Here is a 15692-nt window from a genome sequence, read left to right as displayed (position 1 = left end):
CAAAAAAAAAAAAAAAAAAAAAAAAAAACACTCTGGCAGTCAATTACTTTGTCACAGTAAAATCAAAGGGGATTATTTGTACTTCATTGTTTTAACTTTTCCAGAGCACTGTCACTTATATGATGAGACATTCTGTTACAGCTTATAAAAATCAAAATGATTAAGTCAAAGGAAAAATGTTTTGACCTTTTCCAAGCACAATTTTTCCTTTGTAATAGAAAGTTTTTGACAATAATCAATGCACTTACCTAAGCATTTTAACTTCAGCAAATCAGCATTTCCACTCATAAGTTTGCAGGCAATATTCCCCTGTGTGACAAATTGGGGTACCCCACCTGTCCAAATATAGGCTGACAAAAGTTACAGAACCACCTCTAGGCAAGCTCCTGTTTAACACAGGACCATACTGCAGCAAAGTCCACCTTATTACTATTATATTCTGATATGGAGATATTTTCCCATACAAGATCAGAGTTCAGCAACAATTTCACAATTAACTTGTCCATTTATTTTGCACTTGATATCTTTATGCTGGGTTTAAGAACAAACAGTTGCTAAAGCAGCAGTCCTCCTCTCCTTGTCCTTGAGCCTTCAAGACCAGTTTCAAGCTCTTGCCATTTTCCTTGTGCGAAATCTGATGGCTGTGCAGCTGCCCACAACTCGGTTCAACTGGCAGAGAATAAAGATCAATTTCCTATCAGATCAAAAGATGAAATGACTCACTCTGCAAGTGCATAAGTGCTGGATCCAAGGAGTGGTGGAAGTGGGACTGATGCTTTGGCTACCCTTTCATGCTAGACCAGCTTAGCTGATCTTGCTTTTGGGCTAATGTGTTTTGCTTTGATTCAAGYAACGTTAGGCACCACACTAGGTACGTAGGTACGTAAGAGAGATGCTGCCCACTGGCTTGGATAAAACAAAAATGACTTTGGCCTAATATTTTGCGGTTTAAAAAAAGAGTTGAGGAATCTGCCCTTCCAAGCCTGGCTTTCCAGCCCTTACAGGGGCTTATTCAATACCCTGTGAAAGGGAAGAGCCGCTGCTCGCTGTGGCGGAGGCAGCTGCGCTTTCCGGGCAGATGCCGCCTGCTTCCCACGGGACACACAGACTCACTAGGCTCTCCCGGACCGGGGCCTCCCATTTGATTATTCCAGACCTGTTACCCCTGCAAGAGCAGACAAAATTAATTTCAGCATGAGGAATGGTCCTTGCACATGAAATAACAAAAATGCACAGTGCCCCCAAGGTGAAAGAGAAATGAGAATTCAAGGACTGGGAGTTTGGGAACAATATAATTACATGTGCATGATCATGACGTGCTGTGCACACTTCACTAATTCAACTTAATTTTTTTCCCTTTTTTTCTTTTCTTTTTTTTTTTCTTTTTTTCCATTTTTTTTCTTTTCTTTTAACCCAGCATGGTTAAATGACAGAGTCAGTATACTRCTTTTTCTAAAGCTCTCAAGAATCTCCATACCTCCCTGTTCAGTTGCAGTCAGCRTGGTTTCAAAGTCAATGCAAACTATCCTATGTAGTTTAATTTGCTACATCAAGCAACCATAGATATTCAGCCAAAAAATAATTGCACAGTTGGCCTAGCTTGATAGTTCAAAGGAGCTGTAACAGTGCATGTAGCAGGAGGAACTGAATATTCCTCCACCACTGACTCCACTGGAATTTTGCAAAAAAAAAAATTCAACGAATATTTAAAAATAAAACATTACGATTTTCCCTTTGTTAACATGCCATTCAAATTACCTTTTTTTTTTTGGTGAGCTCACTATCATGCAGAAGTTTGGTTGGGTGCCTTTTTGTCATATGCCTAGCTCTTACATTTGGCTTATGTTTCATCCTTAGTTCTTAAATTTTAGAGTTGCTAACACCCATGTTACAAATAATGACCATTTCCCAGGTTCTGTTTTGATTATACATATTCTCAGTTCTAACTACACTTTAACCCACTTCAGTTTGAAAATAGCCTGTGTGAAAATGTCCCCTTTTTAATTATGACATGGATTTAAAATGATACAAAATTGAAATCATCCAGGAGCTAAACTATCATATTATTATTCCAAAGAATTGAAAACACAGAGTGTCTAACTTGCACACTATTTTCTTTTTGTTGTAACTTTTAGGGTTAGGTTCATCATATTCTATGGATATCTTCTGGAATAGCTTTAATCAACTCAAGTGACAAGGTCAGACTCAGCATTTTGAGTCTCTCCTAATCTGTCCTCCACAGGCGTACGTTCACACATGCAAACAAGAACACACCAGCCTTTCCTCCCCGCTTTTCCCACATCCCTGTATCAGCTACACACACCTGTTTTCCCCTGCTGAGCTTCTGTGATTCTCATCACTACCACTGAAAGATTATCTGTATGCAGACACAGAATAATATAGTATTTGCCTTCATGTAGRAACACCTAGATGATAGCAATTGAGATGGTGATTTCTTATGTTGTCAGGAAACTTATTTTGTCTGATACGAGCTTAACTTCAGTCTCTGTGGTAGCAATGGGGAAAAAGAGAGTCATTTTTAAGAAAGACATCTCTAATATCACATTAATATCACTGCAACCTGCTATCTGAGAAAGACAGAGATAGCAGCCATTTTGAAAAAAAATGAGAACCTCTATTCTTTCTAGATCTCTCTRGAAAGAACAATATTTCTCAAATCTTGATGAAAAAGAAACAGTGCAGGATTACTGATCCTGAACATATTGCTTCAAGTATCATCTGTGCACAAAATTTCACCAATTTTCTTAGGGTGTGCATGGAGCTTACACTCACCACTATTTATTTAGAAGGACCTAAAGCTCACAGCCCCTCCACATTTTCTAAATGGCCAACAAGATATCCATACCCCARGCTTCTCCTTCCTCATCTGAGCATTTGACAATGTGCATCTCTTTCCAACTGAATACTCAATTCACAATTACAAAGCTTAGTCTTGCAAAAACCCTAATGGGAAGGAAATATCCTTCAGTGTAAAAAACAGTGTAGTTCAGGAAGTGTTGATATATAAACCAAAACATTCATATGGAAAAGAAACACATTTAGATTAATGAAGGGAATACTACATATAGAACATATTAATGCATTACTATATATTAACTATATAATAACTATATAAACTATATATAACTATATAATACTACCTAGAACATATTAATGTAAATACATACATTAACATGACTGCTAAATGTCTGAAATATAGCATATCATTAGGCACCTACACACAAACACTATCACTGAAAATTAGTGGACAGCACAACTAGTTAATGTCAAAAAATGCAGAATATAATATAGATGTATAGCAAATTCATATTCATTTATTATATATACATTTCATAGGCCCCCTCATTGTTCATTTGTCTAAMAGAAATATACTTCATCAGTTGTCAATGAGGATGTGAGAGACAGTATCARAAGTCTAGTCTGAATCAACATAAATAACATCTATTGCTCTCCTCTCATCCATCAAGCTAGTCAACCTTCTACAATGAAAAATCAGGATGACCACAGATCATTTACCCATTGTAAATCCATTCTGACTACCCCCAATCACACCTTCTTGTTATTATTACGTTYGGAAATGGCTTCCAGGAGAATTTGCTCCATCATCTTTTGAGGGATCAGATGAGGCTGTAGTTACCTGTTTCCTTTTTCTTGCCCCTTTTGAAGATAGTAGTGATATTTGCTTTTTTCTRGTCCTTAGGATCCTTCCTTAGTTGCTACAACCTTTCAAAGACAATTAAGAGTAGCCTTGTAGCGACATCAGCCAGCTCTCAGCTTTCATGGATTCAATCCGAGAGGTACACAGATCTGTGTGTCCAGTCTGTTTAAATGCTTCCTAAYGTGATCCTCCTCTACCAAATGAAAAGTCTTCCTAGCTCAATACTTTCCTAAAGGTCTTAGCGTCTTGAGATTCCTGTAGGCCAGTCTTACCAGTAAAGACCCAAGGCAAAACCAGCAATGAGTACCAGAGCCTTTTTAATGTGCTCTGTCACCAGGCCTCCTGCCCCATGAAGCAATGAGCCCCCAACTTTGTTAGCCTTTTTCTGCTGATATACTTGTAGAGGCCCTTCCTGTTCTTCATGCTCACACCAGATTCAACTTCAGATGGTCTCCAGCTTTCCTAACCCTGTTCCTGCATAATTGGGCAATGCCTGTATATGCCTCCTGAGCAGCATGGTTGTGCTTCTACATCTTGTATGTTTCTTCTTTATGTTTGAGTTCTGTCAAAAGCTCCTCCCCTATCCATGGAGACCTCCTATTGCCATTGCTTGACTTCCTTCATGTCAGTGATAGACTGATCACAAATTTGGAGGAGATCATCCTTGAAAATCAAACAGCTCTCCTGGATTATTCTTCTCTCCATCTCTCATGAAATTCTCCCAAGCAGATCTCTGAACAGTCCAAAGTCTGCTCTCTTGAAGTCCAGGGCCATGATCCTGCTTTTTGTCCTTCCCACTGTTGCAGAATCCTGAACTTCACCACCTCATGGTTACTGCAGCCAAGGCTGCCCCCAACATTCACACTGCAATAAGTTCTTCCTTATGTGTAAGGATAAGAGGCAATAAGAGGCAATAAATGTGTAAGGATAAGTTGCCCTTACTGGCAACTCAACTACCCATTAGAAAGATATCACTGATGCACTGTAGAAACTTCCCGGATTGCTTGTTCCCTGCTGTGTTGTCTTCCCAGGTAGTTCAAGGTCTTCCATGAGGGTCAGGATCTGCAACTGTGAGACTTCTTCCAGTTGTCTAAGAAAGGCCACATCTCTACACTCAGACAAACACCCACAACACTGGCATCTACACCAGTGTGCACTCTAATCTTGACCCATAAACTCTCATCTGGCTCATCATTTATCCCTCAGCAGAGCTACATACATTCCTACTGCTCTCTCACATAAAGGGCAGCTCACTTTCTGCAACATCTCACTCTGCCCTTGCTAAAGAGCCTGTATCCATCTGTGGCAGCACTATAGTTGCATAAACTGTCTCACGATGTCTCTGTAATCCAATGAGATTATATCCCTGCAAACCTCTRTAATTTAGTAGAAAAGGTTTTTCCTGACTGTTAAAGTATCCTGTACAAATGAGTAGACTTTCTCAACAAATCAATTTTACAAGGGCAGTCAAAATTAAAACCTCCAAAAGCGGTATCCCATGTTACTAAATACTATTGCTCTTCAACTCATGCTCTTCAACCACATATTTTTTATTCTTGTTAAGAACTGTTAGATTTTTTCTTTAAAAAATAATTTTATGATACAAAAGCCCTAGTTATAGGCCAAAAATATTGACTAAGGAGGAGACAAAAAGAAAAAACAGATTATCAAGCTCATGGACAAATGCAGAAGAATAACACCACAATTTTGACCAGTAGGAAGATCAACACACCAATAGTCTTGTGGTGGCCAAGATTTCTGTAGACCCCCAAAAAAACTGAAAGCTAGAAGGCAGTCCTTAAGCAGAAAGTATAAGATGAATCTATATTTAAGRCCTAGATCCACGATGCTATGTAAGGTTGAAGAAGGTGCATACATACTTCTGAGGATCTTTGCTATAACTGCTAACATCATCATTTAGCAAGTAGGAGTGATGTCTGATAAGTGGAGAGAAATATCTATAAATCTATCGTGGAAGCAGGCACTTAAGATGGTTCCTTTTTGGTAAGGCATGTCTTTCATAGCTCTCTGTACCACCACCTGTTCCTGAGAACCTACTCCTGACAAGAGATGACAGTATAGGCAGAGCTATGCAAGATAACACCATATACTCAGTTTTGAATAGACTGAATACATTAAAGCACAGATTAAACTCAACAAGGCAACAAGTTAACTTGATTTGCTGCAAATGTAGAAAATGTGATGAAATTTGTACATATGTGAGATAAATTAAACCCCAGGGATGATAGATAATAATCAATAATAATACAAAAAAAAAAAGCACTGCTTCTTACATAAAGGGTCTTAAGAGAGGTCAGAATCACCATCTTCACTTTACAGTTACAGATGCTAATATAAAGATAGGCAAAAACATTTCATCTGAGTTTATTCAGTGGCAGAGCAAGGAACAGACCTCACATGCCCAGAAGCAGTCTTCTGTTCAAAAGACTATTTGATAAAGGGAGTTATGCTGCTAAGAGGTAATGAAAACGGAGAACATACGCAGGGAATTCTTTCCAGTTATCAGTGTGCAGGCGAGCAGAGAAAAATTTTCTTCTGAGTGACAACTTATGTTCATGTCATTTAGACTTTAGAAAGAGCTCTCATCATGGGTCCTTGGAGAACCATCCCTCGAAATACTAMAGAAAGATCAGGATGATATAGACAGGAATGCAACAAGAACTGATTAATACTTCAGTGACTAAATACAAAGATTTCCTGTCCAGCTGTAATGCATCTTAATCTGAATATCGTTTCACTCTACCAAATGTACCTTTGGAATTTAATACCAAGATTTAAAACCTTCATTTATTTTTTTGTTATTGGCATTCACCATCGATTATAATTTTTTTCATCTTCTTCACACCTCCAAGCAATGTCCCTTTTATACTTACTATGCCTCAGATTTGCAGAAATGCCTTTCTTCCACACACCCATGTTACAGAGGTGGTCAGTCAAGGATATTTCCAGCCTCAAAAGCCTTTCTTTCACTAGTGTGCCCCTCTTTCCAGAAGCCATAGGGTTGCCTCATTTTTCTCATAAAACTGTGAAGCAAAGTGGTTATACCAATCTGAGAGGTGAGARTGGGTGAGAGGCTGAATTGACCAAAAACCTAAGCCATCGGCCAGGAAATAAAAGCTAATGCAGAAGTCGGTATATATAAATATTCACCAACTAACATCAAATCCCATATGTTACTACATATTGGGATTCCATGAGGAAGCACCTAGAAAAACAAGTAGCACAGAATGCCATTTTTGGAAAGGACAAGCTAAGGTTGTTGGACTATTTTTATTAATATTTTTAAGTATGGTTTTGAAAGGTGTTTAATTTTGCCTGTAGCTAACCTTCACATATGTAAGTGATCCTCAGATTTCTACAAAATGGCCTCAATGGTTGAAAGCAGGCATATTTTTTAGTACTTTGAATAGTATCCTGAGCTTCCTAGAGGGAAAGATCAGGTTATATTTTCACCACAAGCTCTTCTACAGGATTCTCTGTAGGCTTTCGAACTCATTTTAACACTCTCCTCTGTATTATATTGTAGAAGATCAGAGGGAATCTAACCCATCCTTYCAAAGCACAGGATAATTTCATCCCATGAAACCTGTCCCAAATGCAACAGCTGTGGTTAAAGCAGAGCACAACACCTAGAAAGCCATCCAATTYTGGTTAAAAAATACCAAAGATAACAAAAACATGCCACACTCACAGCTTTTAGTTGGCTGGTGTCTTTCTCCTGCAGTATAATGAGCACTGTGTCAACAGCCCAGCGTAAGAGGCACCATGTGCTTTGCTTTAAATATGACAGGCTTATGCGACCTGCTGGTTCAAGGCTCAACATCTCAGTACGCACCAGAGCACGGAACAACACTTGGAAGGATGCGGACAGTCAACACTAACTCCTGCTGAACCACAGTAGGAGAAACAAGACTTGGGAACAGAAGTGACCTGGGTGTCTTCAGCGTAGCTGGGGCCCAGAAGAAATCTAGCCACATCTACACAGCACTGTGGCCAAAAGCTTCTACTACCTATGCCTACAGACCCAGCCACACAACATGTGTGTTCAGCATTAATTCCAGCTCTTCAAGGTACAAAATGATACTGTGCTATAAACCATACTGTYCTTGGACAGGAGACCTTGTCAACAGGGTGGTAAGCAGTTATTGCTAGGCAGTTCTCAAGATGTCTTGAAGTCTACACAACTCTGTCCTGCCCTGCTCATGTGTTTGGGTTTGGGTGTCTCCACTTTGTGCTTCTTTCCATAATGGAAGCTTCTTCCTAATGACCAGCACTAATTCTGACAATAATGTCTTGTCTTATGCTGTTTTAAGATGAAGGGAGCACTAGCTGCAGATACCCCTCAAATACTCTCCCATAAAAAGAAACACCTACAGTCCACTCTAAGGCTGTCCTTGGTTCTTTCACAGGTCCATTGGAGACTGCAATGTTGAGCGTATGCACAGGAGCCAGGTGCTGGAGGCCTGACCTGGAGATTGCTTTCCTGCAAATTGTAAAGAAAAAGCAAACATGAGTACACATCCATACAGTTATCCAATACAATTAGCCACACCACCAGAACTCAGGACAGCAACATAGCATCTGATTCCCATTTTAATGAAATGGTGCTTGATTGCTGTCCTTCTGTTGCATAAGTTTAGAAAGAGAATAAAATAGTTTGATCACTGAAAATATTACTTAATGAAGACCAGTTAATCATCTGGCACTAAGTCGAAACATCAAACCAAAGCAATATGGTTTGTTTTTCCCATTTCAGTGGAGATCCCATTCTTTATAGCTATTCCGTACCATGTAAAAGSACTGTTGAATCAATTTAAGCACAACTTCAAATAGCTTTTATTGGAGGAATAAAGTATGAGTTTCTAAGAAGAATGAAACATCCTGTAGTTTTATGTAGTTTATAGACTGGAATAAAAGTGTTCCATTCAGCATCAGACTAAACACTGGCTTACCATTTAGGAAAGGGAGTCCCATACTCCTCTTTTTGATGGTATCAGAATCTTTCAGGGTATTTATTCTGTCTTCTTCCCACTTCACTCCCATCTTTCTGRCCCAAAGTCCTTCTTGCACCTCCTATGTGGCCTCCTTCAAAGCACACAGATGGTGACGAGAAGCACTCCTGGAGCCCCACCAGGGCTGGGGGTGTTTCTACCACCTGTTTACCACACTACAGCCAGGCCCACAATTCCAGCCTTGAACACACAACACAACCCAGGGCTGGTACAAGACCAAGCTGCACTTGGACAGTAGATTTCAGAAGCTTTGCAAAACTACTATGTCATATATTTTACACCACCTGCCGATGGTGCAGGGGCAACAGTGGAGCACAGGACACCAAAATATCCCAGTGAAAGATCCCCTTTTTCAAGGTCAGTGCATTCATCCCCTACAAGGCAAGATAATAATCTGCTTGTGAAGCGCRTATTTGTGATACCACTGCCATTGCGTAACAGCTATTTTTTCTTGTCTCCTCATCTTACCACTGTCCCAAATCAATAAAGGTCAGAGACAGTGATGACAGTCCAAGTCAGCCATATGCTAAATACATCTTTTCACTTTCCTGAAAATACTCAGTGCAAGAAACTTGGAAGCTTCACTGCTCACAGTGCATGTCCCGAAAAATCGAGTAGAATGAATAAGAACGTCCTAAATTTCCATTTCTGTGGGTAGCATAAACAACTCAGCATATTAACATCAGCCTTTGATCACCCAGTGTCCCCTGTCCACCTACCAGTGTGGGCAAGATATTGACATTAATTTTATATTCGACTGAAGCCCATTAGCAATGGGAATGAGCCCAAGGGTAAGATTTTCACAAGTTAGCAATGTATCAGGAGAAAGCAATTGGGCAAAACTGTTTTATTCTATACATAACAGCATAACCTAATCTATAGGCATTCCGAAAGACCAGAGGAAAGTCTTAAAGATGCAAACCATGAAGAACTACATAAATACACTTAAAAAAAAGTTATTTTTCCAGAAGATTGTGTTCAATATTTGACAGTCTCCCTCCATGTTGCTTTTGCTCTCAACTCAGTTATTGGTGCTTTCTAGACACCAAAGCACGTTCTTGTGCCTAATCATCTTTATAATATGACAATTTCCTGTGGAAATGGAGCTCTATCACATTTTCCACCAKGTAGCACTGATGGTGATAAGCCACATCAGTGGCTGCTTAGTTCTGTACTCAAAACAGATGAARGTAGCTTCCAATTTGTACTAAGAATATAAGCAAAGCCAGCTGGAAGACAAAAAATTAATAATTAATTATCAGTTGATGAAAAATGCTAGCATTTTCAACCAACATTGCTTACAGCCTATTACTTGTCAGACAATACAGCCGATCTAGTAAGCAAATTTGTTTTGAATATTGCTAGTTTGTTATGAATATTGCTAGGAACAAATTTATCTGACCACTCTGAAGACAAGACTACCAGCCACAGGGCAAATTCAGCGGAGATTTAAAAGGCAAATATGCCTAATGAACGGCTGCAGACATCACAGTCTCAAGTCTTAAGATGCTGTTTCAAGTGAGAATTAGAGATGTGCAAACCTCCTGGAGCAGAATCTGAGTCTTGGCCCACGTTATCTAAAGAATGAGCCAAGGCTGATGAGCCTTTCAGGGTAGACCTGGCAGAGCTGTGTGCAAACAGCCCATCCTTCCTTCGTGTGCCAGGCTGGATTTACGGCTTTGGCTRGAAAGCACACAAAACAGAGGCACAGGAATAATGCTTTTTTGCAGGTTTGTTTGGASACAAAAGCCTTGACATGATCTCAGGGAGAGCAAACCTACATTAACTGGACAAAAATGACCATTAGGACAAGAGGCAAAGTAAAAATGACTACTCTTATACAGCTGCTTAAAAGAATTCTGCCTAGACGTGAAGTGTCAAAACACAGTCCAAACACCACAGAAGCCTTTCCTACAAATTAAAAAAAAAAAACCCAAACACATGGCCTTCTAATTTAAGTACAAAGCAATAAAGTAGAGAAGGAAGAAAAAAACAGGGAAAGGAAAAGTAGAACAAATCTGATAACAGAGCAGATGCTGTGCAACCAGGTGATTGTAACTCAGATTACTCTAACCAGCAGATTACATCATCTGGCATTTTTCCAATCAAAGGTAATGACTGGATTTTAGCTATTTTTTGCAGAAATTTCATCTCTGCTATGCTCAGTACATGAATGAATATACAAGCTCTGTAGGCAGGCTTTCCCCTAGAAATAAAAGTAATGACTATTCACCTGATAACATGTAGCCAAGGAAAGTGAAYCCGTGCTATCCTTTAACATTCCTTTCTTCCAACATTAAATACACAGCTTTGTTAAAATGGGCCCCTTGCTCAGCTTGCAAACTCGGAGTGGAAACAGATGTCGCAACCAGCAACAAGGAATCGTTGCAGGGTAAGTAGTAAGCAGTAATTGGCTAATTACTTTTTCAGATCAAATAATCAGTAGTTTGTAGTAGAGGCTGTTATCAGTTCACCTAATACACCGCTGGGGCAAACAAGCTTGTATTGCACTCAGGTGTAGATATCATTAAATRTGCCACATAAAAAAAAATATTCTGGCACTAATTCCCTAGTTTATACCATTATGGAAGCCCTTTAACAATGTAGTTGACTGTCTTGAAAACKAAAGAAATCTGACATTTAAGTGATTCAAGTAAAATAACTACTAGAAAACAAAAAGCATTACATTTCCTTTTCCATCTCACTGCAAAGTCAGGCGAGACTCAACCTACTTATTAGATCAAAAAGGATACATATTTGATTAGAGGGGATTTGAGTTTATATCCCAGGCTTTGGYTTCCCTGAGCCTTTTCCTCCACTCCAGGCATATAAAAATCCTCCAATGAGCTGTTTAGACTGAATAGTTATGCCTGATCCCTCAGGAACTAAAAAAGACAATTAGTCAATGGTATTAATCTAATTTAAGTGTTAAAAACAGCTATTTAGAAAAGAAAGAGTGCTGTAGCATGGGGCACACTTGATGGGCTTGTGAATCACATTGTCACTAGTGTTTGAATCACTACCTACCCAGAACAGGGCTATTACCTTATTACCCTCCTTTCCATAGGGATGCAAGTTATCATTGAGATAGTCTCCCAGGCGGATGGTAGAGAAAACAGCAAAATGCAAGGACTGGCTTTTAAGGATCCCATGGCTAGCATATCTGCCAGCAGATGGGTTTTTGGGAGTCTTCTCTCAGTTGGAGTTAAGATATTTACAAAGAAAACAGCAGTTATTTGTATAGCAAGATTTAAGTTAGCATAGCTCTTCTTTCCTTAGCTATTCAATGTAGCCCCCTTAGAGACCATGTCTGCAAGCTCCCCCGATCTGTCAACCATGACTGGAAAATTCCTGCATGAATCCAGAGAGTACCTTCGCTCTCAGGGAATTTATATATGCTTGAATTTGTTGGAGGTGGTTTCCTGCAATTTGCTGCTTATGAAAGTCATGAACAAAATGTACTGGCTAAACTYGAGCATTATTGAAGTTTTCCCCACGCATCTCTGCTGACTGCCTGCACAGCMCTCCCGCAACCTGCTGTTCCTGGCTTGCTTTCCAGGCATGTAATATGCTCCTTCAGGGCTGACCACTGAGCAACAAGTCTAATCCACCTCAAATGCCCAAGATTTCTGATTTTTTTTGTACTAGATACAAGAGAAATCATCTTTGGGCAAACCAAAAATCCATCTGGTCCAGTATGCTGGACCAGACAGCGGCCAGTAGCAGGTGTTTAGAGAAGCTCAGCCCCAGATTGGGTGATCCTTCCCCTGAGATACTCCAGACCCAGCTTCCAGTAATCAGTAGTTTAAGGACTTCCTGAGCTAGAGGCTGCTTCCAGACCTTAATGCTTAATAGCCTCTAATGGCTCTTTACTCCAGGAATGTGTTGGTCTTTCTCTGAACCCATTTATACTCTTGGTCTCCACAGCAGCCTATGTAATGAGCTCTACAATTTAATTTCGGGCACTGTAAAGTACTTCCTTCTGTCYGATTTAAAAATTCTGCTTGATAATTTAATTGCTGTGTCATATTGTGAAGAACAGTGAGTAATCATTTGCCTCTCTACACCTTCTGTGATTTTATGAGGCTCTATTTTATATCTCTTCATTTGTCTTTTCTTCTCCCCAAGTGGAAGCAGCCTAGACTGTTTAGGCTTTTGCTGATGCCAGAGCTGTTCTAGCCCTGTCAGGCTTGATATCCTTTTCAAGTTCAATTACGTATTTTAGGTAGGATTTCCCAAAATAGAAAGATATCTGGCTGCACTAGAGGTTTTATAGAGTGGCACCATCATACTTTACGCTTCCTTCTTTTTTCCTGGTGTTTCAAACCTTCTGCTTGCTTTCGTGATCATTGAAAACACCAAATTCATCTTTTCATAGGAGTACTCAAAATTATGCAAAAAAACTTTCCTCAGAGACCCCAATGGAGCCTCTTCTCCTTCTCACCCCATCCCCGCTCAGGCTCCAGACAGACAAATTTGCACAGAAACCCTACAAAACGCCACAGCTCTGACCAGCTCTCTTCTCAGTCTCAAGCCTGGCCCCACTGACAGGGAGCTCATGTCCCCTAGAGACAGAGCTGGAGGCAATCAAACCAGTTACCACTAATGATCTAATGAAGGATTACAAACAGTAGTCCCAAGTAGGAGAAGTAAAGGCAGCTCCTGAGCAAGTAGGTCCTAAGAGGAGCTTTCAAGTCTCTATCCTCCATATTTAGATCATCCTGATCAGATGTCAGACCAAAAAAAGCCACCTAGACCTTCTGTCATTATGAATAAAGTAACARTTTCAGTAAGGTGATACATAGGATCATGTATACATAGGATACAAAGGAATCTTCTGAACAGAAGGAAGAGGGAAGACACAAGGAACATAAGACACCTGCAKAAAATTCGATCAGACTGACAAAGAACCTGTACCAAACACCTTCATCTGATCTGAGTCGTCTTGCAGTTTGCATCCATTCCTACATTCTACACATGAAGAGGTATTTATTTCCAAGAAAAGTTTTTGGTATACTTGTTCCTCAAACTCCAAGCACAAAAGTGTCAGATTATCTTCCTCATCCTAATACCACAGAATCACAKAACTGTTGAGGTTGGAAGGTACTTCTAGAGATCATCTAGTCCAACCTTCCTGCTCAAACATGAACATCCAGAGCATGGGGCACAGGGTCACATCCAGGTGGGTTTGGAAAATCTCCAAAGCAGGAGACTCCACAACCTSCCCGGGCAGCCTGTTCCACAACTCTGTCACCCTCACGGCAAAAAAGTTCTTCCTCRCATTTAGATGGAACTTCTCATGTTTCAATTTGTACCCATTACCCCTTGTCCTATCACTGGCCACTACCAAGAGTTTGGTTCCATGCTCCCAACATTCTCCCCTCAGGTATTTATACATATGTCAATCTTCTCCAARCTGTACAGGCCCAACTCACTCAGTCTTTCCTCATATGAGATGTTCCAGTCCCTTAATCATCTTTGCCGCTCTCCACTGGACCCTCTCGAGAAGCTCCACATCCGTCTTACACTGGGGAGCCCAGAACTGTCCCCAATACTCCAGGTGCGGCCTCACCAGAGCTGAGKAGAGGGGCAGGATCCCCTCCCTTGACCTGCTGGCAACACTGCTCSTGATGCAGCCAGGATCCCATTGGCCTTCTTGGGAGAATAGATTTATGGAACAGGTCATGTATTAAACAAGACATGCACAAATCGTATCCTTATCACATGTTTGCAGCTTCTTAAATGCAGAAATCATCACTGTCTTACAGTTATACTTCAAGCTAAGATTACCATCAAAATAGCACAAGTCAGTCAAGAACTGTGCAAATACCAGCCAAGAATCCCTTTAACATATACATTTATTTTTTTTGTGCGTGTGTTCTCTCTTCGGCAGCAGGCATATATAAAGTGTCAGATTTTAACCTTATGGAAAGGAAATTTATAGATTCAATTAGATCCAGAACAGAGCTAAAGTTCCTCAATCACTTAAATCTATTTTACATGAAGAGGTTATCTTCTCAGAAATCAGTAGAAGCATGTACTTTTTTTCCCTCCCCTTACTTAGGAGTCCACATTACAATGAAATTAGTCAGATTCTGGGTTGAGCACATTCAGTGCTGTGAATACCAGGATACAGGTCTGGAGAGGACCATTATGGAATCTAGATTTCTTCAGTACAGGTAAGCTTACTGTATTATTGCATTCCTCAAGACACATCTCAAATCTATTTTCTTCTGAGAAATTCTGTCATACTTCCATTCCTCTGATAATTAAAATCTTTTTATACTTTCATCTTACATCTGTTCTCTGCTAGATCTCCCTTATTCCCTAAATTACTCTTAGGATTTTCATGTCTCATTGGAAGAGTGAAAATTGGATTCAACCTCCAAGTTATGATTTTTATATAATTTTCTCTAGAAAACTAGAAAGTCTTTCTTTAGAAATCTTTAAACCCTGGTCAAAAACCACTAGTTGAGATATAGTAGGGCAGAGATACGCAGAGGGAACATGTGAAGCTCACATGTTAAAGATTTTGGAATCAATTTAAGTAACCTCTGGGATGATAAAATTTAATCATCATCTTTACAAGTAAGTAATGAGCAATGCTGGGGAACTCTGAACCCAGATGATTTCCAACTGCATCACTTCCTGGATTTCAGAACTGACTTGTATTCACTATTTCTAAAAGCAAGTTTGATATGAAATATCTTCATGGCACTGCGTTTGATTCACACAAAGTCATGGCATATTCAAGAACCTATGTCCTGGACTTCAAGTGTAGACAGTAAATGATGACAGTAAATTGGATAGAGATAAACATGGTATGGTTATAATATTTTTCTTTATCATATGCTAAAATAATATACATTGATTTTTGAAAAGGGTTCAGATGTTCCATGCTATTACTCAGCAAGCCAGGAGAAGGTTTGTTTTTTCAGTGTACTTTGCAACATCAAATATTCTTCTTTTGATTTGTAATG

The 15692-nt window shown here is 39.7% G+C and overlaps 1 protein-coding gene across 1 annotated transcript in view; it reads right to left on the bottom strand.

Moving 5' to 3' along the window:
* Positions 1-15692, bottom strand: part of DGKI (diacylglycerol kinase iota) — a 201707-nt gene that overhangs the window by 118253 nt on the left and 67762 nt on the right. The window contains exon 3 of the mRNA XM_026037282.1: positions 8075-8183. Within this exon, the coding sequence (XP_025893067.1) occupies positions 8075-8183 (109 nt within the window). The remainder of the gene's footprint in view (positions 1-8074; positions 8184-15692) is intronic.

This window comes from Nothoprocta perdicaria, unplaced genomic scaffold (assembly GCF_003342845.1).
Source record: "Nothoprocta perdicaria isolate Ctin4 unplaced genomic scaffold, notPer1 scaffold_195, whole genome shotgun sequence".
Lineage (NCBI taxonomy): Eukaryota > Metazoa > Chordata > Aves > Tinamiformes > Tinamidae > Nothoprocta > Nothoprocta perdicaria.
This window is presented reverse-complemented; position numbering and strand designations above follow the sequence as displayed.